The sequence below is a fragment of the Ambystoma mexicanum genome, chromosome 7p, assembly GCF_040938575.1.
Source record: "Ambystoma mexicanum isolate Mex_15411 chromosome 7p, UKY_AmexF1_1, whole genome shotgun sequence".
In the NCBI taxonomy this organism is placed as follows: Eukaryota; Metazoa; Chordata; class Amphibia; order Caudata; family Ambystomatidae; genus Ambystoma; species Ambystoma mexicanum.
The window spans coordinates 953,221,481-953,249,375 of record NC_090939.1 but is presented as its reverse complement, the minus strand read 5'-3'; the positions used below and the strand labels follow the sequence as shown (position 1 = coordinate 953,249,375).

The window sequence follows — 27,895 nt, the reverse complement described above, 5'->3', positions numbered from 1 at the left end:
GGGGGTGACTTCCTCACCAACATGCAGCAATATAGATACCTGGGCCAAAATGTTAACAATGACCCAAGTGATCGGCCTTATATCTGTGAACTTAAAAATGAAAAACGTAACCTCTCTTGCAAAACTGATTCAAGCAAAGTATAGCAAATCTACCTCTATTCCGTTACGTTTTATGAGCACAAAATTGTACCTACAATCACATACGGAGCACACACCAAATGGCTAAACAATCATCCAAAATGGCGCTTACTAGAAGGCATTTTCTGGAAAACCCTATTAGGGTTGCCGAAAGGCTTTCCAATCCTGCTCATATGAATCGAACTAGGTATCCTTCTGTTACAATCAAGAATTGAATGGCAAACCCTAATTTTGTATAGAAAGTGCCTCCTGGCATTGAAAGATGATCGATCATTCATTGCTTCCAACCTTGGCAAAAAGCCTTGGACTGCAAAAGCTCTCCTATGGCAAAATTTAAACCATACTGTGTAAATCTCCTAAAACTGACATCGATATCATGACACTTCTAGAAAGACCAGATCCAGCTAAAATGAAATTCAAGGACCATGAATGGATCAAATTCTGGGAAGCCTGTGCGAGCTATAATGTCTTCCGTACAGGATGTTGCATTATGAAAAGGAAGGACCAAATCCCATTATATCAACAAAAATTTCCAGATTGCAAATATAGGGCCAACCTAATGAGTTTGCGGTTTGACCCGTGGCCAACAAATCAATTGCTAAAATCAAGGAAATTAATATTCGGAAATGAAGCCAGTTGCGGATTCTGCATGGACCCTGCAAAGGATGAGACGCTGGAGCATCTGTTATTGTCAAGCTCTCAATGAAAAGAGGAAAGCAAGTTTCTACAAAAAATGGAGCCACTTTCAATCATTATCGCCTGAAGAAATATGGAACTTTCTGTTCAAATTCAAAGTCAGTCTCTCTTAATTTAATTACCATCCAATATCCATTGGCCTTGGATTTGGGAAATCAATAAGAGATGATTTAACAACTGACTATTGCAAATATAACTGACTGTTCTTGGCTGCATATCTTGGAATTATTACGGCCCTTGCTACCGGCTTAACTTTTATCGATAAATTCTGGAGTTATGATAATCATATTATGGAATACATGTTTTTCTGGTCTATCAAATGATGACTATGATCTTTGTACAACTGTTCCTATTCTCATTTCTTCTCATGCTCTTCTTTTTCCCCCTTCTTCCTTTCATTTTTTTGACTAATCTGATTACTTTTTAACTCCCTCTCTTGGTCTCCTATATTAATTCATTTTTGAATTACTTTGATTGTCTTTTGTGTTCGTAACAAAGTAGAAAATCTTGTTTGAGGTAACATGGTAACCAATACGCAAGAATAAGAATAAAAATAAAAAAATATCCACAAATTCATTGAAATTAGATAACATGTAATAGGCCCATCCTGGTCCCAGTACGCTCTTAAATCCGTGTAGAAGCACAATAGGAAACAAATAGAAGTGTTAAATTGTAACATATGCGAACAGAGCAAACAGCTGTGATTTATACATTAAATACCCCACTAAATTACTGCCACTTCCTGAAGTCACTGTGTTTGTAAATGTCCAACGAGGAACCAAGAAAAATAAGTCAGTCCAGGTAAGTACTAGTTTTCAGTAGTGTGTAGAAATTCACATGTTTGTAAAAGTTTTGTCGGTAGAAAACAGGACAGACCCCATACGCAAGCTATTGTTAGTAGTGGTTTTCTCTATACTGGCGGATTGTATGCAGTTTCAGGCAGAGAGGGGTGAGCAATGCATTCTGTACTACCCAGTCTCTTGTGGGACCAGTATCTCTGCCAGCTAACTTCTTTCATCTATGTGTAGCCTAAGGGAACTGCAAATAAGGAGATTGTTTGGCATGAGGCACACACGCAGCACTACTCATCCCACAGGAGCGTCCCAGACACGGCCTGCAGTATTTCAGCTTTAACGGCAAGTAGGCACCAATAGCAGCCTGCTCCCCAGCCTATCCTTCCCTGTGATGCTCACTTACCAGGGTACCAAAGAGAAATCAGCCACAGTCTGCCTGTGCTCCTCCAGGCTGCTCTGGCATACAAGTCCCAGGGGACTTGGCTTCGCCCTCCTCTATTTGACAAGTAAACTTAATTTCTCCATGGACAAAGGGTTTCTTAATCTACTCAACAAGGAGGGGATATAGGGCCTTGTACACGGGACATAAAAGGCTTCTAAGAACCTGAGGGCTGCAGAGTTTTCTAGCTCGTTCCCCCTTCCCTTTGACATACCCTCTTCCCCTTTATCCAGTACCTGGGAAAAGTCCATGTCTCCCTTTTGCCAGGGGAGCAACCCAGTCAGAGGAAATTGATGAAAAGTTCCGTGCCTTATGTACAGTGTCAGCGCTCTCGCTGAGCACTACAAATGTCCTCAATTTCAAATTCCTCGGGCAAGTGACAAATTTAAAATGGTGCATTTTTGCTGGCATAGATGTACGTGCATCATCATTCACAGATTTATATTTGATTATGAAATAACACAGGTAGGTGAAGCATAACTGACAGATGTTCACAGCAATACAACACACATTTAACCAGTCTCATTTCTAAGGAAACATTTTACCTACTTCAGAGACATTGAGTCTACTTACTGAAACCAACCCAAGCCAAGCACATGGGGGTTTAATGGGAGAATGCATGGAATACGATTAATTTAGTAAACCGTGGGTCAGGTGAGCTCAAATGTAACCGCTGTTAACACTTAATAGAAGGCAACCATGGTCTTGGGAGGATAACTCAGCGGCAATGTACTCGTCTTGGAAGCAAGACGACACGGATCAACACAGGTTCGATTCCTGGGCCCGCGCTTAGAAACCTCTGGGTATTAAGCGCGTTATAAATAACCTATCATATTAGACTCAGGCTTGTGCGTGGGAGGAGAGGGTCTTGGACCCTCCCTCCATTTTTACACTTTCTGGGTAGGCCCAGTTGCGGCTGCTTTGGGTTCAGGGCCCGGGCCCCGGAGCAACCGTGCAGGAATACCCCTAGGAATTGTGACCCCTCTGAAGACCGCATAAGGCTAGAATTGAACAAGACTCCATTTTGTGGACTACCGACTCCATTTGGTTATTTCATAATGGCAGGCCACTTGTGAAATTAGAACGCAGGCCTGCAGCTCTCCCGGCCAGGCGCACACAGCGAACAAGCTACTCCCACCACCTCCTCCCCTTTGCCATCTCTGCAGTTGTCCGGTTCTCATGAGAGACTAGCCGTGAGAATGCAATAAACTTTACACTGTATCTTCTGTCTTACTTCACTGACCCCAACAGGGCCAGCAACAGAAACCGTTCATCTCCATAAAACTGCCCCACACCCAACAGACCCTAGCCATAAATAATAATATCCCCACATTCCTTAAAACATGGTCCAATAGCTAGAAGCGACCCTCAAGTATGTTTGGATTTCTTCCATTAAGGCGCGAACAATCAATGTGTCTTGCTGCATGCGATCTGAGTAAGCTGCTCATTTCACGTGGAATAATGCAAGAATTGCAGTAGAACATTAGCGCACTGTATAATATATGTGTATTCAAAAGCCCTAACATTAGAATTTAGTTATAAAAGTGTGATGTGTGTTAACGTGTAGTATGACGTTGTTTAATAGAAATGGATTGCAATAACAAAATGCATAACAGAACATAACTGTTCATGCCAGCACAAAGCTACCTCGTTTTTAAGTTCAATGTAAATATAGGAATGATATTGTGTAAAACCAATACAGCAACCAATCACTTTGACCAGTATGTTCGTATCATGACAATATATGTTAAGGCTGCATGCGCAGAACCTGAATCATGAACTGTTCAACGTAGTATGGACAATAACCTAAGTGTATGCATATTCTCATCATGAGTTTTGTAACAATAGGAATACTCAGCCAGGTAGAAAATATAACATACTTTGGACGAATATAACCAGAATCTAATAGGCCACGTGTAAAAAGCCTTTATATTAAACCTACTCCTGAAGGCCTGGTTTCTTCGTGCAAGGCAGAACTACACTGCAAAGGTGTTTCAATTCCCCTCCATACTTCATAGTGTCAAAGCAGATCAGCAGAGATTTAATGATGTTTAAACAACCAGACTTTAACCCCCACAATAAAACGTATAACCATTGTGGTATGTGCCTATTTGTGACCTAGTCTTTTAATGTGTAATTCGGGTCTTAGATTTAGAGCCCTCTCAGTCGTTTATCAGATGGACATTCCAGACCACACAGGGACCTCAAATGTCTCACCTCTTTAGCCAATATAGCTTGTATTGTATCAACACACAGTTAAGCCTATCAATGGATCAAACACTGCATTTAATAGCTGTATCTTGACCTATGCCCAATAAAAAATTAACCTGTATTTGAGAAACGTCTTTTCCTTAGTGGCTACGCTCGCAGGTCTCAGAGCATGCTGGACAAAGCAGATTATGGTATTGGATGAATGGGAATGTGTGGCCACAAGGGCAAATGGTTATTTAATAAGAAACATCACAATAGTTGCCGGATCAATTCGATGAGCCCAGCTGACTGATTGACCAGAGAAGCATCACCACACCACCACGTGCTCCTGAGCCAACCACAGCCCTCCGACCCTATGGCACCTATAGGTGTTCACCCCTAGCGACCATTCCCAAATGTTCATGTGCCCCTTAGGCCTTCCCTCCGTTTGATGAGAATAAAGCTGTATAGAAGTAATTTGCAACATGTTTTCTGCAGAGCGTTCTTGGCCTGAGCAGAGTAGATTCTGCTTGCCCTATTTTAGATAAAACCTTTTGATATAACCAGCACTTGGTCTTGGTCTCATTCCCCTCCAGGGAAGAGTCCGATTGACTCTATTGGGAGAATTAACTGCATTTTTGCTGGCCTCTCACGTTCATTTGCACAGAAGCCAAATCTGATTTTGGCTTTGAATTCATGAACATGGTTAAAAGAAATTCACAATTTGTCAATAAAGTGAATGGGAGGGAGAGTAAGCTATTGCTCCAGGAGTACCGTGATTCAGCAGGGGGAGTAAAAGTCACAGCAGCTTAAAGTACACCAGTTAGGTTGTATTCAAATGATATAGTGAAGCTGTGCTATTCATTTAGCACTTAAAAGTTGGTCGATTGAACCGGAAATACCTTCATTTAAGCAGGAGAGGACAGGATGAGATCTGCCTGATCCTTTACCTTATTCACACAAAGCTACAGCATGAGACAATGTTCCTTGAAGCTACAGCATGAGACAACGTTCCTTGAAGCAAGTTTGCCACTGGAAGTATAATGAGACAATACGCAAACCAATTAGCTATAATGATCTGGACTACGAAATAGACTTAACAGACTAAGCTCCACCAAGCCCCCTCTCCCCCATTCTAGAATTCCCAGAGGCAACTTTTATGTGGCATACCTTGCACAAGATGCATTACTTTACATCGTTTTACCTGCTGTATCCTCCTCTACTTTCACATGCACTGTGCGCCCGTTTTCTGCATTGATAGGAGCAATGATCTCTTGCTTTACTGTAAAAGATTTGGAGCTGGCAGGTGTGTGAGAACCTGGAACAATTGATGGTGATGGTTTAGTCACTAGAGTTGGAGTCGTTCTAACAGCTGGGCGTGGCACAGTTACCTGGGAGGAAAAATTTAAAAAGGAATCAACCAAGTAATAACCACAAAGGAAAAACCGAGGTTATAGGAATCTTGACTTGAACCCTAGTTCCAACTGAAGGCTGAAAAAGTTGCAGCAATAACCAAAAGTTCTCAAGACAACACCTCGCAGATTAAGATTCTCGAATAGCTTTCATGCAATCAGTGCTAAAGATACGCAACTCAGTGGATATCTTACACCACATCACCATTTGTCAGGACGAGCTACACTAGGATTCACTTCCCTAGGCAGTCTGTTTCATCTTTACTCGTCACTCACCAGCCTTTAGTGCAATTATGAACATCGCTAATGTGGACTACATTAACGAGGTGCAAGTGCAAATGAATCCCCTTTCATGCTCCATCCACTCCTAATAAACATTTTAGAGAAGACGTCAGGCAATTGAAGCCCTCTTGTAATACGCTGCTTATGAAGCAATAGATTTTTCACACCACATCCAACCATTTAGCTTCATCCCTTTTTTCTACCCCATGACATAGATATCGTCACAAACATAACTGTCACTGTTAGAATCAGGGACAAGTGGGCTTCGTTCCTAAAAGGAATACAATTCTCATCCATTACTTGGTCTTATGTATTTGCGACTCTGATTTATTTCTAACCTTTCCTTATAATTCGTCTTGAAGATGTATTCAGTTCACTAAGAGGGTGGTCTCAACTTACAAACAGCAGAATCACTCACTTATGCATAAGGACACCATTTTGAACTAGCTTCAGTTCCTTTAAGATTCACGGAAACATAACCCTCGCCAACCATCCAATCAATCTCCTCATGTGTCCCTCTGACAGAATTTGCAAATAAAAGTTTTAAAGAAACAACAGAAACTAAAATCTTCACCCATGGACTCAAAAAAAGCCATAAGAATGAAAGCCTATAATTTATTATTTTAAAAAGTCAGTTTGACATACTCACTCCTTCCTGAAACACGTGTTCATTTCCTTTCACATCTCACAAACTATTGCAGCAGTAAATGAAATGGAAAGGAAACCGACTTAAAAATATTTAAAAAGCCATTCTTTAACATGGCGCTCGAATTTGCATATCATTAGACATGGAACTGAACAACAGACAATCACGAACAGATGAGACACTAAAGAGAATTTAGGAATCGGAAATCGCCAGTTTTAAAAAGAATAGATCAAGTCGCAGAATGGCTGCAGTAAGAGAATTGTGTCTGGTCCTGCTGATGAGATTAAGAAAAGTACCAGTGCAAAACCTGTTCTCTCTTGTTCTTTGGCATTACCTTCGGGGATGGTGCTTGCACAGAGAATGGATTTCGAGCTGCTCCAGCAAGGCGCTTCTTCTTTAAAGCAACAACAGGAGGCAGTGAGATTATGGGTGCCTTAAGAAAAGAGAAAATGTGTTAGCAGGCCGAACAAGGAGCACATTTTGTATCTTGAAAACTAGGTACCAAGGGGCTAAAAAAGAACCCCATAAAGAGATGGCAAATCAATTGAAGACACAAGAAAACAAGTTACTGAGTCCCACATTGCAAGTACAAAAGCAATTGCATTCTTCAAAAGGCACCATCTTACTTCCATCTTTTATCACAAGACTCGTTCACATTATACTCCATGCTGCTAAGCATCAACTTACTGCAGCATTGATATCTTGCAAAATGTCACCCAATAGATCATCTTTTGACAAGTCCACAGTTTTCTGTAAAATAAAGGAAAAGGATTAGAACGCAGGCAGTAATTGGAAAATATTTAACTGTATATCGGGTCTATTCCGTAGGACACGGTCTGGGAAACTGAGGAATATTACCCTCTCCCCACCCGACCTTTTGTTGGATTACATGCAGACCCTAGGTATAAGGTGTACATTCCCAAACCCAACTAAACAATCCTTAAAACTGCATGGCTCACCTTAAAGTAGGGTAGTTGCAAAGACAAAGCAATGTTTTATGGGAGTGGGGTAGAAAGAAAAAAAGGTTAACGTCGTAGGCAATCCTAGAAAAATACTTCGCTAGACAATCTCTTGCTACAGGTAATAGGTAAATTATTCGGGTTAAAAAAAGGACAATCCACGCGTTTTTGGTCTTAAACCTGTATTTGGGTGAACCACAAAGTCAAAAGGTAAACAAACTTTGAATATTAGATTTGAACAGGGGGTTCCTCGAGACTTCTATTAGCCCATCCAGGAAATAGCAGGCGAGAATGTCAAGCTACGATAGGCAGAGCTGAATACTGGTTGTTATGCTGTATGGTCCCCAATAGGAAATATAGAACCAAATATGAAAACAAACTAGGACCAATGCAACAGGAGTGGTGTGCTGCCAATGACCTCTGCCTTAATGCCAGTAAGACCGAGATTCTCCTCATCGGCACACCCCGCGCCCTCCATTCCTGTAGCTCTCTGGCCGGCCCCTCTTGGCCCTCTTCCTGCTCCCACCTGCAAGGCTAAAAACCTCTGGTCCTCTTCGACTCCACTCTCCTTCTCCCCTCACATCTCTGACGTCTCTAAGAAGTCCCACTTCCAGCTGCACCTCCTCAGAGGTATTCTTCCTTTCCTCTCCTTCCCCTAGAAGCTCAATGTCTCCAGATTTCTGGTTCTCTCTAGGCTGGACTATTGCAACAGACACTTTCTAAATCTGCCTGCCTCTAACCTCCACCCTCTGCAACTTAACCAGTACAGGACTGCAAGACTTGTCCTTGGCCTCAAGCCCAGGGATCGTATCTCTACAGGACCGAAATCTATGCACTGGCTCCCAGTGGCTGCAAGGATTAAGTTCAAAACCCTCTGCATCGTCCACAAGGCCTTCTGGGGCCTCAATACCTTCAACACGCTCTCCCTAAATATCTTCCTTCTTGAGCTCTCCGCTCATCCGCCTCCAACTCCCTCAGTCAGTCGCTTCTCTAAACAACGAGTTGGTGTTAGATCTCTTTCTTCGGCTGGGGTCTCCCTCTGGAATAGCCTCCCCTTAAACTTGAGGAGAACTATCTCTGGTTCTGGAAGCCCCTCAAAACCTTTCTCTTTGCTTCTGCTTTTTCTCCTCCTCTCCTCTGCTGTCCTCCTGGGTGTTATCAGAACTGCACCGGCTACCTGGAGAGACTCTGATCGCGGACCTAGGCCCCTCCCCCGTCAGCGTCACACACCTGCACTGCCCACCTGGCAACAGCCGCACTTGGGGACTGTTTCTGTATCCCTACAGTCCCCATACCAGCTCTTGACAACTGATGTCTGCACTTACCCATGCACTGCCACATGATGGCCATTACTTTACTTATTGTTTTACCTATTCCCATGCACTGCACTGTCCCTGCCCCCTCCCACGCACTTGCGCGATCTGAATGACACCTGGCCTAGTAGGATCGTTGTCTGTTCTCCCTTTGTTCCCCTCCCTTGCCGTGTCGCGCGTGGAAACACTTGTGTATAGGTGCGTTATAAATGCCATATCATATCAACAGATGGGATTTCTTCTCGGACTGCACAGGTACCTTTCAAAAAGGCAAGCAGAGAGGGGTCTTTAGAAATTTCAGGCTGTCGGCCATAAACACTCAGGCCCTCACATGGTGACAGCTCAATGTCAGTTGCAGAGCTCAAGTTTCATGTGGTCATGTGTGATAAAACTGTCCAGCCCTGTATTGCGCCCCCTACACTTGAATTCTGGGGTTTGTAATCTCCCCATCTGATGTTTAGGAATACTACAAATCCCCAAAACTCCAAGAAAACACAGGACAGATTAGCTTGCCTTCTCAGGCATGGCCACTGTAAACTTGAGAGCTCTTCACTTCCAGTATTTCTGTAGCGATTTCAGTGCAGCTGGCCACGATCTTCAAACAAGGTGGCCAGCTGTGGAGTTTCTGGCGGGGCTGCTGTGCCCAAGACACAACAGTCTTGTTCACTGGAGGTGCATCTCCAGTGTCAGAAGGTGCACACTGTTCCCAGTGAGGTAGGTCAGGGAGGACATGGCCTCATTCCAGACATTACTTTTGAGAGTCTTAGGAGTTGTAGTTTGCATCTGCCCCTTTGTCTCATGTTTGCGCAGGGATAGGTCATCAAGGCTTCCCTGGGAGCACAGGATATTTCATGGGCCCCCCCCCCACACCCGACCCGAAGAATTTGACATTTGATTCAATCTTTAATCCAAGAAATAATTCACAAACAAGTCACATCTCCTTCTGGTAAACTTAACTCTCGTTCCCCTTGAGAGGCATGTGTCTAAAGATAAGGTTGATACAACATTACCAAAAAAAATAATAATAATAAGTGTATGAATGGAGGGGAGCAGAGAAAATGATTTTTCCAGGTGGATTTTACGATTGTGAATAAGTTGACATTTGCCTATCCTCCATGCCATACCTCAATCCATTATTCCTTCATTTTATTTTACCACCAGAGGCCCAGTGTTGAATCCAGCATCACTGCTTCCTACTCCAGATGACGGTGAACATGAAACTAAGCCCATGCTTTTGTTACCAGTATAGATTTTCTTCATTTTCTTTTTACCACTCTCCCCCCACTGCCCTCCCCCCACCAGGAGTGATTTAGCAGATACACTTTTAGATAACGCAGATTGTATATACTTTGTGGAGTGGCCTTCTCGGATCAGAATAGTAAATGGTAGGCAGGGTACATGGTCCAGGGGCGCGTTACAACAGTTTTTCTAAAGTCTACCCAATGGGCTTTATAAACTAGACCTTCAGGCAATACAGTAATCTCTAACTCTTAGTATAGACCTGTACTACATAATTTGGTAGCGTAGACAGAGCAATTAGGCTTATTTTAGGAGGGCGAGAGGGCTGTAAATAAGGACAACATTTAGCATACGTATTGTCCAAAGAAACATTGATACAGTTTTGCAAAAATAATGGTTTATTTGATGTATAAACAAGGAGAAGTTTTGAGAAAGGCAAGTATAATTCATAAACAATGATAAAAACCAACACTATACTTATGGTATGCAAACCAAAGTATAAACCATCTTTATAACAGCAGTATGCAATTCATGGGTAGTAAAATCACATTCGATTTTTAGAATGGCCCATGGCAATTCAAGGTAAGCAGACCCTATTTGCAATAAGCTAGGTTAGTTATTCGGTTTCATGAATACTATAGTTCTACCAACACTGTTCCAAGTAGACACCTTGCAACATATGTAACTTATTACTCGCTCACGAATCATACAGTTCCACCAACATTACTTTTCAGAATTATGAAACAATTCTAAGGCAAGCATGAACTTATGAATTACTTTTCAGAGGGGCAGTATGCACTTCATGCCCAAGTAAGAACTCAGGATACCCATTTAGAATGGCAATAAGCTTTTCAGGGTGAGTAAAACCATATTGGTAATAAATTTACACTATTTCTATTACAGCAATATGGAGTTATACTAATGTTACTTTTCAGAAGAGTGGAACACAATTCTAAAAAAGCAAGAACTATCAGACTTTTCAGAAAGGCAGTAAACAGTTAAAGTTAAGCAAGAACCTAAGGTTACACATTTAGAGTGGAAATAAGCTATTCAATCCCATTGGTAAACGTTTACACTTATTCAGTTTCAGGAATAATAAAGTAAACCCAACTGTTACTTTCCAGAACTGTGAAACACAATTCAAAAATAAGTAAATAACTTTGCATACTTTTTAGAATGGCAGTAAGCAATTCACAGGTAAGTAAACATGTTAATAATTTGTAACATTCTATTTCAGAGATACAGTTACAGCACTAACACATTAGAAAGTACACTTGTTATATTTTCTAGTCAGGTCTTAAACTTGCAAAGCTTCCCTATTTTAGGGCATGAGTGATCTCTGAGGCAGAAGGGGGGGGGGGGGGAACACTGGTGGTCCAGTGGCCAACAGCAGGCAGGTCAGGATAGGATAGGCACATATGCAGGAAAGTCAGAGTTCCAGCGGATTTCTCGTCCAACAATCAAGTATAGACTAGAGTTATTAGAAAGTGTACAGGGACTTCGTAGAAAAGGTCCCTAAATGCGTTCCTGCCTTAAGCCTGGGCAAACGGCTTGGGCCGAACTCCCAACTACACAAATCACCAACCTAGCCTCACAGGAGCGACAAGACTTGAGTATTACCCTAAGCCACACAGTACATAAGCAGCAAAAAAGAGTTTGCAGACGGACACCTGCACGATGAAGCAGCACAGGACACAGTCTCTGGATCCTTGGTCATGGTGATGAAAGAACGGACAACGGAGGGGAATGTGCTGCAGCAGTCGACAGGAAAGGTTCTCAACAAAGGATTCTTTGGTGCTTTCGTGGCAGTGGATTTTGCGTCCTTTAAAAAAGGTACCAAATGACAGTCGCCGCTGACAGGATTCGCCTCGCTTTCTCAGTGCAGCACTCGGGTGATGGTACTTCAGTGAGTGGAATTGGGTATCTGGATGTCAGAACACATTGCACAGCACTCTGGCTCAAGGTCCCAGTATATTAGCGGTTTGCAGCCCAGGAAGGCCACAGCTCCTCGTGGGATGGCTCGAAATGCAGGTCGTCACAAGACGGGTCCAAACAGTTTCTGGGTCGGAGCAGACATCTTCGAGAGTCCTCTTAAGGAGTCAGCCCTGGCAGCGGTTACACAGCAGGCGTCGCTGGAAGTAGCTACAGTAGTCTTCTCTGCTTCTTCATCAGATCGTCTGTTCCAGTGGTCAACTTGTCTTCAGCTCCAAGATCCAAGCCAGATATACAGGAACCCACAAAACCTCTGCAAACTCTCCCTGCAGCTTACAGAAACGGGTAGGTGGCTGTCCAATCGGGACAGCCAACCACCCCAGGGGGGTGGTGGGGGTCTGGATTTTCTCAGGCACACCAGAAGACAAAGGTGAGCGGATTTTCAGACTCCTCCCTCCCTTCCTGCCTTCACAGACACTCTGCAGCCTCAGCAAGCTACTTCAAAGGGTTACCACCACAGATGGAAGTACAAACGCCACCTCCCCCACCCAGGACGGCTGAAGAAGGACCAAGAAAAATAGTGAAAAAGAAAGCAGCCACCATTCCAGCAGAATGGTGACCCTTCTGTGTAGTACCACGGCTGGTTTGAAAGCCTGTGTCTAAGAACTACACAAACGTCAGTAAAGTATATCCACTGTCAGCAGCCATAATATTAAGCTTGACACCAACATAAATGTTACAGTAACAGTGAGAAAGGGGATACCATGCATCTCCCCAGCACTCTACATAAGGTGGGTGTGCTGGTCTCAATACAAATGTGTAGGGGATGAAAATCCCTCTATACCCTTGAGAACTTGTGTCAAGAGAAAATATACAGAATATCACCTCTCCATTGTTCTAAAGAGCCGAAGTCTACCCCACTCCATCGTCGCCCTTCTCTTAGCCAAGAGTAACAGCAAACCCAATTTTCTCACTCTCCCTGAAATCTGTGTGGTATTGCCCAGCAGGGCAACCTCTGGCATGGTGCCACCCTCTCCCGAATAATGTCACTCAGTGTCTCAAATACTGTCTCCCAAATGCACGACACTGGAAAGCAGCTCCACTCTACATGCATGATGTCCGCTGCTGTGGCCGTACAGTGTGCACACTTATCTAGGGTGTCTGGGAAGAATCTAAGCAACATCGTAGAGGTATAGTAAAACTGGTGAAGGTACTTAAATTTGAGACACAATACAACTGGTATCTCATCCAATATAGGGGGTCACCGCCAGCTGCTTGGGCAAGGTAGAAAATAAATATTTCAGGTCCTCTCGGTCTAAAATATAAAAACAAATCCAGAGAAGCGAGCGCCCACCTGTTCTGTTGGAAACCACCACCCAACCCCCCCCGGAAAGAGGTCCCAAAAACAAGTGATGTCCAGTCGCTTCATGCAGCGCACAAACCCCGGTTCCCTGGTCAGTGGCAACCCCGGGACATGTATGATCAGGGTTTTGGGAGTAAATAACCTCTCCCTTCCTTTTCCTCGGATGCAAACCCAAAATCTACAGATTAATTCCACCATATTTTCCACTTTGGGTGATCTCCCTGGGGCTGTTAATACAACCGCTCGGAAGAGACGGCGTGGCTCGAGCCCTTTCTACCGCCACGTGTAATCTCAGTGTTTTCCCCCAAACCAATACACCAAGAATGCTGCTTGGGCTGCTTCATAGGAAGTCTCAAAGTCAGGTAGAGCCAGTCCCCCACCCCTTGTGTAGTCGCGCAGTCAGTCTCTCCCAAGCACGTTCCTGCCCAAATAAACCACAACACCTCAGATTGCAACTCATGGTATGGTAACGTTTATTTGTAAAGTGCCTATACACAAGGCAAGTGTTTCAAACAGCTCAAGGAGGGATGGAACAAGGGCAAAAAAAACAGTCATTAAGAGCCCTTGAATTTCTAAACAATACAAGTCTGCACAGGCAGAGTAAGTGCATATAATACAAATCAACAGTGTAGCTAACAGCAAATAAGTCTGACAACCATTCTGCAGTTTTTCCAATTGCATTGAGGCGCCACCATGCAAGAGGGGGAGACTGGGAAGATCGATAGACGATCTTCAAGGCATGGTACGTTCGATCCTGCAAGTGCACAGATGGTACAGGAGAGGGGTTTGTGGGGGGAGGGGGAGACAAATGCAGAGGGTGCAGAGGGGGGGGGCAGGGGAGGGGGAAGAGTCCAAGGGCACCCAATCAGTCAGAAAGGCCCGGAGGCAAGTGCAAGAGGGACCCGTTACACTGAGGTACACCCGGTGGCCAGTCAGCAAGCTGTGTGGAAAATGAGGGAGAGAGAGAGGTTAGCAGGGTAGAGGGGGGAAGGAAGAGGAATGTCTTAAGGAGTTTCCAAAACTTAAGGAGATCAGGCTCAAGACGGAGGGTGACCGGGAGGATCCTGCTGCGGATAAAGATCTCCCTCCAAATATCTGTTTGGAGAACCAGCTCACTCGCAGAAGGTTGAGATAGAGGAGCGGAGGGCTCGGGAAAGACAATATTTAGGTAGGCATTGTTGCAGGTGGGTAGATCCCAGGCCCCAGAAAGCCTTGCGGACAATGCTGAGGGTCTCAAACTTGATCCTTGCAGCCACAGGGATCAAGTGGAGGGATTTCAGCACCGGAGAGATGCAGTCCCTGGGCTTGAGGCCAAGGATAAGTCTTACAATTCTATTCTGGATGAGTTGCAGAGGGCGTAAAGCAGAGGCAGGGAGGTTGAGAAGAGGCTGTTGCAGTAGTCCAGTCTGGAGAGAACCAGGGCTCTGGAGACAGTGAGCCGCTGGGGGAAGGTGAGAAAAGGAAGAGTACCTCTGAGGCTGTGCAACTGGTAGTTGGACTTTTTAGAAATGTCCAAAATGTGAGTGGAGAAGGAGAGAGTGGAGTCGAAAATGACAAAGGTTTTTTGCCTTACAGGTGGGTGTGGGCGCAGGGCCAAGGGAGGCCAGCCAGAGTGGGAAAGCAGGAGGACGAGTCCCAATGCTAACAATATCAGTCTTACTGGCGTTGAGGCAGCACACCAGGACTGAATTGCGGACAGTCAGATATGAGCGAGGTAGAGGAAGTGGCCGAGTGTAGGCTGAAGGAGAGTTGCGCATCATTCGCTTAACACTGGAAGTTAGAGATAAAAGTGGCAATCACATGCCAGGGCAGCCATGTAGACATTGAAGAACCAGGGGGAAAGGTTAGAACGCAGGGGAACGCCACAGGTTGAAAGAGTGATTGAGAGAAAGGACGTAAGTTCCACCTTGGATGGGCGATCGGAAAGGAAGGAGGTTAACTACGCCAGAGCCTGACCTATGATTCCCAGGGTGTCATGCAGACATGCAATCAGGATGTTGTGGTTTACCATGTCAAAGGCTGACGAGAGGTCAAGAAGAATGAGGATAGAGGGAGTGCTGGTGTCAATATTTGAAAGCTGGTCTTCACAGGTGTTCAAAAGAGCAGTTTCCGTGCCTCTGGATGCTCTAAAGCCAGACTGATGGTTGTGGAGGCAACCAGCAGATTCAGTGTGGAGGGTGAGCTGAGAGAGCCAGCTTCTCCAGGGGTTTGTCCAGGAAAGGGGTTATGGAGATGGGGCGATAGTTTGCCAGAATATAAGGGTCAGTGTTAGGCAAGATTGTATGCAGTACCCTTTGGGAACACTACAACAACCTTGACTACAGGTAATAGGGAACCCATCCTTTGGTATAAGCTTGTACTGCACAGTTTTGGTTTTTGTGTTGAGCAGCCAGGTTTATCTCAAGAAGGGCCAATGTGAGCTGTAGGGGAGTTGGACAGAGATTCACAGTGACAAGTATTCAAATAAACACTTACACACAAAGTTTCTTGAATAAAAACAATTATTAATTTATTTATCAGTCATTTAGAATAAGCCTTCTTCAGAAGGGAGCAATATAATAGTAACACACAAATACACTCCAATACCGTACACACTTAGTTTCTAAATCAGTAAAGACCCGACAACCTACACCCTCAGGTGACTTCAATAGCTAGGGTGCTTGGGACATTAATATCTTACTGTTAGCATTTAGAACACTCTTAGAAGTTGGTAAAAGGAAAAGGTGATTAGAACAAACAAGAGACCACACATTCTTAAGCAGGCAAATACTTTTGGATCCCCTAAGCAGTCTCATTCAGTATAATAGTCTAAGCCAAAGTCAATGGGTAAAAGTTGTACACAGGATGAAGCACCTCTGGTAGGCGAGTACAAAAAGTCTTTGCACAATGTTTTAGAAGTCTTTGAAGAAAGATAAATCAAATGTAGGGCCACAAGCCATTATACTTGTGAGTAGTAGAAGATGCAAGCAACTCTATAAGACTCTCAGACTTTTTACAGTATCTTTGTATTGAAGAACAAGTGCAGCAGATGGCTTCTGTTCCTGAGCAGCTCTGCAGATCGCACCGTTTCTGGGCCTCATTCGTTGGAACAAGCGGGAGGACTTCTGGGGACTCCTGCACTGCAATCCGGCAATATTCAAATCAGTGGCTGTTCGGTGTTACAGCTCCTTGCATCTACCGCAAATAACACCGCGGTTCCTGGCTGTCGATATGGACTCCTTGCTTCTGGGGTCCTGCACTCTGTTGAGGGGGTTCAGGCTCGGCCAGTCCTGCTTCCTGGGAGTCCGGAGGTTCTTCCTGGAGCTCTAGGCCAGCTTAAAAGCTACGCACACAATCTGCTGTACTGCTCCCTGACTATACGGTTTCCAGCAGCAACTCTGTAGAAGCATGTCCAGGTGGCTTACATTGGAGTTGATTGGTCCCACCAACTCAAGGGGAGAAGTCGTACTTGCAGGGGCTTCTGTGTCGATAAGAATTTGAGGTTTCAGCACAGCAGCAGGGCTTCATCAGGAAAACCAACGGTCGAGGAATTGCACCAGGAAGCCTCTTCAAGTTCTTCTTCGGTTCATTCGTCCAGTGATCGACTCTACCTTCCAAGCCAAAAGCCTTGCCTTTCATTCAGTTCTCTCCCATTCATTCCAGCCTAGCTGGGTGGCTGTCCTTGCCGGACAGTCAGCCGGCCAATCAATACAGAGTGCATTTGGGTCTCCTGGGAGACTATGCACAGGGAGTTTCGGGCACCTTCCTCACTTCCTGCCCACCCCTGACACCCTGGAGCCAGAGGCGGGCTTCACTCGTGAATCCTGCCAAAGGCAAAGCGAAGAAGGACCTTTCCACAAAAAAAATGGCAAAAAAAGAAGGGTGCTTCACTGCAGCAAAGCTCAGAAATCACATCAAGATACATGAGCGAGTGGGGAAAAAGGGCCTCACTCTCTCCAGGTTACAAAAATCAAGTCCTCAAAATCCAGCAAGTTTCTGTGAGTCTCTAAGGTATAGGAAATTGGTACATTTCTGAGAATTCTCCCCAACAGTCAGCAGAGGGTGCACAAGGGAGTACTTAAGAAAAGTTGGGAAAACTCCAGTGGCAAAAGAAATCAGCCGAGGCTGCAGCAAGAGCGTCAAGATTGTCCTTAATAGTTTGAGGGGCAGGGGTCCACCTGTTTGGACGAGGCCTACATAGACCGGACTTCATCGGGTGTTATGGGAGTGAGAGAAGAGAGGCGAAGCAGTGGAGGGGCCAAGGGAGACTCCAGAGGTGCTTGTGTATGATGTGGTGTGGAAGTGAGAGGAAAGGATGGCTTAGGTTTTTGCGTTAAGTGTGCAGCCAGGGCTGAGCAAAGGTCCTCGGTGGGTGTGACAGAAGAGGAGGCTGCGGCAGGACTGGCCAGTTCCTTACAGACTTTAAACAGTTTGGCTGTGTTTGATGCCCTGGAGATGCAGGCTTGAATAAAGACTCTTTTCTTGGTGTGGATGCAGAGTTGATATGGTTTTTACCCTACATTGCGTTTAAGAGCAGCCAAATCAGAGTCGCACCAAGAGTTGCACTTTATGGAAGGATTCAGTCTGACCCTCATGACAGGGGCAAGAGTATCAAGGGTGTTAAGAGATAGAGAGATTGAAAGGAGCACGGGTTTTGTCAGGGTGGGAGTCAGCTGCAGCAGTATGGGGCGTAGAGTAGGTGGAGGCAATGGGAGCCGCTGTCACTCTCGTCATGGGTCTGGTGACTTTGAAACCATGTGGCCGCGCTGGGTGTGCCGATGCAAGAGGAGAGCTTCAAGTGTGAAGAGAGAAGAGAGTGGTCCGTCCAAGAGAGAGAGGTGGTGAGAGGGATGTCGGTAGAGATGAGAGCATCCAGAGTGTGGCCCGCTGTGCGTGTGGAGCCAGAAAGTAAGAGGGAGAGAATCGCTAAAGTTGCAGAAATGTCTTGAGGAGTCAGGTGAGTCCAGATGGATGTTGAGGTCACCCAGCAGGAGGAGGAAAGTAGAGAGGAGGCCAGGTCAGCCCATTCCGAGAGAAGGAGAGTGGACTGTCTGGTGGCCGATGGAAGGTGGCCATAAGGAGAGAAGATTTAGGAGAGAGTGAGAGCCTGCAGACTAAGTACTCTAAGGTGGAGTCAACCTTATTGGGGATGATGGACACAGGTATCCATTCTGGGAAGATCAATGCCACTACCCCTCCTGACCACTTGGGCCTGGGCACAGAGGATCTTATAGCCTTCAGGGAGGAGTGTGTCAAAGCTTGTGACAGAGATGTCCTTGAAGCATGTCTCTGTGATGGCGAGCACATCTAGATCCATGCGTCCAAGGAGGTTGCAGATGTCAGACGAGTGTTTGACAGCAGAGCGTGTGTTAAGCGTGGCAATATGGAGCAGCTTGCCATCTTTGAAGGTCTTCCGCAGGCAGAGGTGCCGGGGACGGTGGTTCACCCCCCGCCGCAAGGGTGGAAAGAGAGCCAGAGGGATAGTGGAGGATGGCGAAGGAGCCAAGGCTGACAAGGGAGCCGGGACAGTGAGGCAAAGGCACCTGTGCAGAGGAGGAAGGAAGGCACAGCAGGCAAGGGAGCCTGTGGACGAAAAGAATACGGCCTCGGCAACACCAGGGGCCATTAAGAAACACGTACAAGAACCGAGGTAGCAAAACCATTTTAACAAGCGAGATCCACCGATAAAGATTAAGCAGCAGCCCCATCCATCTACCCACCACAAGCGAAGCATGTTCTAACACCATTTCATAATTACGTTTATACAGCTCTGCCAGGGATTGCGCAATATCAATCCTCAAATATTAGGTTGGGACCTCATGACAACCGAAATCCAAAACTACCGTGGAACTGCCTAGTACATTCCGCAAGCGGGAAAGGTACCGATTTCGTAACATTACATTTCAGCCTGGCGAAGTCTCGAAAGTTCAGCACATCCACCATGATAGGTTCTAGATTTTTCTGCGGGTCCTTAATATATATTACCATGTCATCCGCATAAAGGAAAACTATCACCTTGTGTCGGTATAGTTGTAGCCCTGTGAAAATGCTTGTTTGAGCAATTCAGCAAAGGGTTCAATCAAAAAGGGAAATCGGCCACTCAACCGAATCAAAGGCTTTTTAAGCCTTCAACAGTGCCGCTACAATTGCTTCCTCCTGCCGAACCACTGACAAGCCCAAAATCCGCCGCAGCCCATAAGAAGTGGAGCATCTGGGGATGAATCCAGATTGATTGGACTTCACACACTGATGCAAAGGCGGCAATCTCATCACCAGCAATTTAGCTAGGATTTTATGATCTAGGTTGATGAGCGAGATAGGGCGTCATTCGTCGCCTTGGCAAGATTCAACAACACAGCTACCACCGCCTCTCTCAGACTCTGGTGGTAACCTGCCAAGTGTGTTGGTACACCTCCAGAAGATGCAGAGCCAGTTTTAACCCAATGTTTCAGTCCTTGCCGTTCTCGCTAGTAAACTATTGGGCCGTTGTCCCTCCCCATATTGTTGCCCAGCCACCTTCCCCAATAAGAACTTGTCCTCCCTCTGCACCACTTCTCAAAACTTCACCAATTCCTCTCTGATCTCCATCTGTTTGGCAGGTGTATTTATAGATGCAATGTCTGCATGCATGTGCTGCAGTTGTGTCTCACTATCCATTAGTTGCCTCTGAATTTGCTTCAATATCCCCAGCTTTCTTCGAGATACACTCCCCTCGAATCACACACTTAACTCCAACACTGCATACGAATCGAAAGAACCCACATTCTCAAAAGATAATAGCGTGCCTTACCCAGTACGAAACACCACATCAGATAGCCCCTCGCTTTTAAAGACACAGGGTGGCCTTCCACCCATCCACCCCGGTATTTCCAGTGCCACTGGCACGTGATCAGACATTGTACGCGCAAGTATTGTGGCCTCAGCCACCCAGCCCACAATTGTGTGTGAAATCAGAAAGTAGTCCAGCCGAGATGCCAATTGGTGCACTGCAGAGTCAAAGTTATAACTGCCTTCACCCTCCTGTCTAGCAGTCCAAATAGCATTTAGTTCCCAAGTTCAGCTGAGGTCTCACAATTTGCAAGTAGCTTTCAGGAGTAGTCTTTTAACCCCCCCACCAGCCCCTAGGTCCTAATCGAAGTCGGGGTTCTAACACTGCATTAAAGTTGCCTGCCCATACAGACACCCGAGTAAGTTATTCAGCTGCTGCACTATCCACTCTAGTGTTTCCACCATATCTTGGTTGGGGCCATAGTAGTTAACTAAAGTGATAACCTGGCCCTCCTTGTCTTAAATCAGCTTAGTAAGGTGAAACTCCACCGAGCCTTGCAACAGTATGCAGACCCCCCTGGAATAGAAGGAATAAAAGTAAAAGTAGCAATGACAACACCACCTCTGTCCAAAGCACGCGTCCCCCAAGGGTGTCAGGTGAGTTTGATGAATAACTGCTATATCAATCTGGTGGCGCTGCATATACAAGAATACCTTACGAGATTTAGATGGGCAATTCAAACTTCTAATATTCCCAATGTGTGTCCTGTGCCTCTGCACAACCACGTCAAATAATAAAGAGAAGCCATACAACAAAAAAATAGCAATCCCGAGAACCGCCATCCTCCCCAAGCACCCATTCAAACCCCAATAATTGCCCCAGGAACAATGCAGTCCACTCCCCCTACCAGCTACCCCAACATGCCAGTTGGCACCCCCCCAAAGAATAACTGTCATATGCTGTTGCACGACGGCTGCTTCAGCACCCAGCCACCCACAACACCCCAACAACAGTATATACTCCTCTCCCAACAGTTATCACAGAACCAACATCAATAATCAGCTTATATTTTAACCAGGAGTCTCCCTTGTCCCCATGTTCATTATTCCTGCTGCGTCTCGGTACTCTCGGCAGTGTCTCAAGAAAAGTGTTGACTTCATCCGGGGTTTGAATAAACAGGACACATCCCTCATGTTCCACTCTGAACTTAGCAGGAAAGAGCATGGCATACTTAATGCCCCTCTCCCGTAGTCGCTTCTTATCAATGTATATTCGCCTGAACTCCTGCACATTTTCCAAGAAGTCTGGGAACAGTCGTATGGGACCCCGCCCTTATAGAACAATGACCGTTTCTCAATGGCTTTTCGCAGGGCAAGATCTTCATCTCGATAATTCAACATGTGGGCTATGATCGGCTTTACCAGTGTTCCAGGAATCCGTTTTCTCACACTGGGAATTCAGTGGGCCCTTTCCACGAAAAAGGCCATCGAGAGGTCCTCTCCACCAAGCACCTCACGCAGGATGGACTCAACCAGCGGTTCCAGAAATCTTTGATCCTGCGTCCCAGGGACACCTACAATCCTCATGTTATTCCTCCTGAATCGCTGCAGCCAGTTCTTTAAGAGTATTCTTAACCTGGACAAGGTCTCGGGATGTAGTCATGGATGTATCCTCAACCATCGAAACACAACCTCATACAATCTCTCCCGTGCCTATCCAAGTGCACCTGTATATGGTCCACTTTACACGTTAGGGTATCCAGTTTTCCATCCAACTATTGAATACCAGCTTGGAGTTGGTTAAACATTTCATTAAGCGTACCATTGGGATCCATGGGGGAGGGCGGAGAACTCCTGCCGAGAGATTCCTACATTGCTTTGGCATTCTTGGCTTGGTTAGGTGTCTTAACGTACAGCTTCGACTGCCACCCCCCCCCCTTTATGCGATTTAGACATACCACTGCACTGCTGGTCCAGCCCTAGCATACTACCTCCACTACCCACAGAGCCTAAACAATCCATTCAATTTCAGCTGTGCTGTTCACCTCTACTGAATGGCACATCTGAACAGGAGCCTGTCCAAAGCCAATAGGTATGCAGAGATAAAAAACGCAGCATAAATGTTGCCTGTACAAAATAATTGCGCCAAAAATGCTGTGGTTTGACCCGTTAAAGGTGTACCCCATTACACCATTTAAGGGGAGCGGGGGAAGTCCCCCGCACCCTTTACATGGATTGCGCCAGCAAAACCACAGCCTTTTTGCCGCAATATTTTGTGTCCACAGCCATTTTTGCCGTGATTTTAACACATGGAACCAGCCAATAGCACTTTGCCCTGACCGGCAGGGATGTAATTGGGCAGCAGGTGACCCAACAGCAGTCACACCAGTAAATCACTGCTTCACCATGTAGTATTTCCTCAGTGTGCAGCTAAACCACAGCTTCTCACATCCGCCAGGGGTGGCCCAGTCCCCAGCCCCCGCCTTTGAATGTCTGTGTGCTTCTAGGAGGTCTAATCACCTCCTTGCACGCTCACCCGCTGTCCGCACACTGTTCTTGTCAACTTGAACATGTTCCAGCAGGCTCTGAGCGCACAACACACGGTGCGTGTAGCATATTGTTTATATAAACCAGGCCGATAAGACCATGGGTCACAAAGGGCTCTCACACCCAGCAGAGGCGGCAGACAGAGCGCAGTGCAGCTCCCCTCCCCTTCAATGCCAGTACCTGCTACTCATTGCTTCACAACTCTGCCGTTAACCAGGTGCCTCCAGACTTCCACCCCTCTGCCCCTCTCAGATCGGGAGTCTCTCCAAGCAACCTCTGTGAGCTTGCAGGATGAAACGTCCGAGCAGCCCTCCACAGCCAGTGTTCTGCCAGGCCCCAGCGACCAGTGTCCTGCATATTTTATTGTTCACTTGTTAGGCGCTTATACAGGAAGCAAATACTGTTTCTAAGCGGCCACAGGGCAACAGGGAGGGGACAGGGGGTGAAACACAATTACATTTACAATACATAATAATAAATAAGAATACAATGGGGAGGGGAAGATGAACCAGCTTTGCCTTGTGAGTGTTCAGAACATACAAGTGTAGAAAGGAGAGGGAATGGGATAGGTGCTCTGGTGCTCGTGGGTGAGCAGCAGGTGAAGAGCCAGGTAAGTGCAAGCCTCCAAGGGTAGAGGGTGAATTGAGGTAAGTGCTGAGGATAGACAGCGGCTGAGGTGATACAGTGTGGGAGGTCAGGGCCCAGAGGATGCATAGGGGCCCTGCACACCATCATTGCAACACTCCACTTGTCACTGATCTCCCAGTCAGCAACACCCTATACTGGTACACAGCGGGCGGTGAGGGGGCGGGGGACACCGTCCGGATTTGGTCACTGCTGCTTCAAGCCGTCCCACTATTCTGCAGGTGGTGTCCTTTGCAGTCGGTGGACGAGCTAATCCAAGGCTTCAGCAGCCGGCAGCATTCCCCACTACTTATGCTACCTCACTGCAGTCTGGTGGCAACTAAGCACTTCCACAAATCATCTCTGCTACTAGTTGCAGGGGGCACTCCCCGACAGGGAGGTGTGGTCTTGGATCAAGCCTCAGACGAGGAGATGTGCCACTTTGCTGCCACCCCGAAAAGGTGGTGGCCCTTCACGCACCATGGAGTCTGATCTCTGCTGCATGGCTTGTGATCACCTCAGTCGCTGTTCCCCACAAAACGCCATAGGGTCAGTGGGGGGGGGGGGGGGAATCATCTCGGTCTGCGGGCAACGCACGCCCTCCTAGCTGGAGTTCTCAGAGCTCTGTGCACGGCTTCTCATGCCAATTCTGCAGGCAAAGCCTTGCTCTCACCGTAGCACTCCGGGCTCCAGTTCCGTTCATCCTAGAGCTGTCAAAATTTTCCAGGGATGTGCACCAGATAGTCCTTTGAGCCGGCACGATGTAAAACGCTATGCTGTCACTCCAGGAAAGCTCAGGATATCGTCTGGATGGATCAGGGTCTCCAGGAGCTCACAGGTCTGTAGCCATCATGGCCGGGCTTGCTACCGCCCTGCTACCTTTAAATTCCTAATCCGCTCGTCACTTTAGAGCTCTATTCGAGTCATGTTGGGTCATACTGACCATAGCCAATTAGACCGGTCCCTTAGCTCCATGCTTGGTGTCCATCTTTGGATTTGGCATCTTCAGATTTGGCAGTAAGAATCAAGAAGAGCCAGAGAGGCGTAGGAGGGAGGGTGACATGTGAATCAATGAAAGCTACCAATGATGGAGAACAGGAGTCTCCTGCATTGGATCGTTCATGGATTCAAATGCTCTTGAATAAGATTATACAGAAGTACACATACACAACCAAAACAGGTGGAAGCAAAAATCAACATATGTAACCAACTCTACTCTGGAAGACTCACCTCATGCGAACAGGTTGCGAAGTACTAGCTGGTTGACTCAGTCCTCCCTGGAATCCCCATCGACGCAGTATAACCTTGTGAAGGTACGGACAGAACGCCACATGGCTGCCCTGCAGATGTTGATCAAATGAACACCAGACAGGAACGCTGTAGTACAAGCCCTGGCCCTCGCCGAGTGTGCGCTCGGTCCTCCTAGAAGGGGCCTGTTGGCCAGACTATGGCAGTGGAAAATTTCATGCCGACGGCCATCTCGCAATGGAAGACTTTGAAAGGGCGTTGCCCTTGTCGACAGGTACCAAGGCAAACAATTGTGGTGACTTTCCAAACTCTTTAGTGTGAACCATATGGAATTCAAGGGCTCAGGGTGACATCCAGGGAATGTAAGAATCGCTCTGCCTGAGACAAAGGAGAGCCAGAAACGAACGATCAAGGGTTTATTAGGGTGGAAGGCAGAAGGGACCTTCAGCATGAAGAAAGGACTCATACAAAGGACTTCCTTAGACTGATGAAAGGTCAAGTAGGGATGCTTGCCGGAGAGCGCTTGCAGTTCGCCCACCTATCTGGCTGAAGTAATGGCAACTAGGAATGCCATTTTACAGGAGAGAAATTTCAAGGAGGCTATGTAGAGGCTTCGAGAAGACCATGTTGAGTTCCCAAGCTGGAGTAGGAGCTTGGACAGGAAGGGGGTTGAGGGGTCGGGGGCACAAAACAGTTCTTTGAGGTATTCTTTCATCAACCTATGCTACCAAAGGCAATGCATACCTGAGGCACGCATGTAGAACGAAATGGCTGCTAAATGCACCTTGATAGAAGAGTGTGCTAAACCAGCATTTGCCAAAGAAAGGAAGTATGGCAAGATGTCTGCAGCTTGAATGTGCAACAGTTGTTGAGTTTCAGGTGTTGAGTTGCACACCATATCGTAAAGCGCTTCCACATGCTTCTGTAGCAGGACAATGTAGATGTCTCTTTTGCCCTGGGGAAGAGGTTTCTACAGTCTGGAGGTATGGTATGCTTCTGAATTCTAGGGCTGCAGGTTCCAGGTCATCCATTTGAGGAATTCTGGGTTGTCATGCAGGATGGACCCAGTGTCTCTTAAGAGCAGATCGGAGAGCGGGGGCAACCTACAGTAAGCTACCGACAGGTGAAGAAGGTCCGAGTATCACATTTGTCACGGCCAGGCTGGGGCCACCAGGATCATTGCGCAGCATGGTGTAGAGATGTGTTGGTGAAATGGTTGGTGTAAGTAAATAAAAGGTAAGTGTTTCTCTCAAATACTGTATCTAATATAGATCACGCATTTCCCATTATTCAAAAATAGGTCTAAACTTTGAAACTGATGGAACATTTATTTGCTTTGAAGGGTGGCATCAGGGGGTACATTTTCATCAAAACTTTAATTTAACAATACCCACCCATTTGTTACAGTGTAAAGTAAATCTCAACTCACATCAGCAGTTTTCTTCCCAGCGCTGGCCATAAACATAGTCTTGATACTGTTTGGCTTAGACACCACAGGCTTCTTCAAATTTCCTTTTTCTTGCGCGTTACCTTTTTTTCCTTTTGCTGGAAGCAAAATCAATGATTCTTATACACATTTACACACAAATCATACACTCAAATCTGGCATTCACCTTGGGCAGAGGGTCAGTTTTACAGGTTTCCTTAAACATTTTAATACTTGCCTCTAAAGAAAGCTGACATTTTGTTTATGCAGACAAGACTAAAAGGACATGCACATCTGTCAATACAAATTGGAATAAAATTAAGAAGAACAGTTTTGAAGCTCTGCCGTTCCAACAGAAAATTGTACCCTTGATGTGTGCAGTACCTTTCATCGGATCGATTGTTAGGGAGAATTTTCAGTTTGTGCTAATTCCCTAAAACCTGAGAGACGCCCATCACTTCAGGACTTTATTTTAATTTCCCGAGTGAGTCGAACTATTTACCCCTCACTCATTCTTTTTATCTGACTGGGATTTTTATTCTTACTGTTTTAGGGAGTCTGGTAAACTCCCTATATTTAAAACCTGCATCTGCTTTTTGCTTGGTGGCACCCAGCACCCTCTACGCAGTGTGTCACTGGGGAGTCCCTTGGACTTCATTTATGTTTAAATACATGCGCTTGTGAGAAGTACAGTTCCCAAGAATAAAGTTGTACTTCCCTTATCTTTTGTGGGTCCCGCACACACCACTATATGCGGGGATGGGGGGTTACATTGCAACTCATCCCACTCCACATGTAACATTTTGCTACACTTATCAACTTAAATGGCTGTTGGCAGTGGTTACTTGTTTCTACAATTTGTGCAGGTAACTAGCAGGCTGATTTCTCAGCTGCAGTACAGCAGCCATGGGTGACCATTTTCTCAAAATAGCCCGTCTCGTGTTTTACAATTTTTCATTAGTCCGTTCCTTCTGGTCTTTTCTTCTATCATTTAGAGTAGGTTTGAGTCCTTTGTGAGTTTTGCCTTCAGCGGGCTTCAGCCATGTAGCCCGTCCAGGCTTCATTGTGTCCGGGAAGGCAGAAGTGATGGAGGAGCCTGAAACTTCACGGTCCTTGGTCTGTAGGTATGCTTGGCTGAAACCAGTTCTAACTGGGTGGCTGGCTGACCTGGCGGACATTCACACTTACAGCTCTAGAAGTGTGAATTAATGGGTTCCAGCATATAAAAGGCGAGGATTTTGGGACCACAGGCAGAGTCGACCACTGGAACAAGTAATCCAAAGCAAATGACTAGCAGGGACGCCAGCAGCATCTTCCAGGACCGCAGAAGCACCGGTGAAGCCCTGCAGTTGTGCTGACCCAGTTTTCAAATCGTTAGGGAAGACCCGCCAAATAGGAATTCTTCCCTTAGGCGTTTGGGACCACCTAGCCTCAAGGCGTTCATTCGGGCCATCTAACCCCCGCACCCCCCTGACGTCCTGCGACTTTCCAAGGCCGCACAACACCAATACTTGGACCATTATCAAGTGCATGTCTTCCGAAGATAGACTCCAGCTGAAACTTTGCAGGCATCTGTATGGACCTCCAGGGGCAGGAATTCTTCACCAGAAGTCCCCACACCAGAGTTCAGGACCGAGTATTTGAAGAGAATCCAACCAGCGATATTAGTTTCTTCTTGGCGCTGAGAAAAATGGAACCAAAACCACAAAGCCGCTTAAGTGAGCTGAATCCAATGCTGCTGACCCCTTCTCCCGAGTGCTGCCGCAAAAGTCCACCAAAGGGGGCCCCCTTTCGACACCACAAACAAGGAGCAGTAATAGGGGTCTGCAACGTTACACCTAGAGGGAAGCCACCTACAATTACTTCATTTTCAAGGTACTGTGGGGCTTAGGAAAGATTT

At 46.1% G+C, this 27,895-nt stretch overlaps 1 protein-coding gene across 2 annotated transcripts in view; it reads right to left on the bottom strand.

Annotated features, from left to right (window-relative positions):
* The window catches only part of POLA1 (DNA polymerase alpha 1, catalytic subunit), a 2,474,741-nt gene that overhangs the window by 2,393,854 nt on the left and 52,992 nt on the right, over positions 1 to 27,895 (bottom strand). For both annotated transcript variants that reach the window (XM_069637299.1, XM_069637300.1), the window contains exons 5-8: positions 25,999 to 26,114; positions 7,285 to 7,347; positions 6,932 to 7,030; positions 5,462 to 5,648 (exon numbers count right to left, since the gene is read on the bottom strand). In XM_069637299.1, coding sequence (XP_069493400.1) covers positions 5,462 to 5,648; positions 6,932 to 7,030; positions 7,285 to 7,347; positions 25,999 to 26,114 — 465 coding nt within the window. The remainder of the gene's footprint in view (positions 1 to 5,461; positions 5,649 to 6,931; positions 7,031 to 7,284; positions 7,348 to 25,998; positions 26,115 to 27,895) is intronic.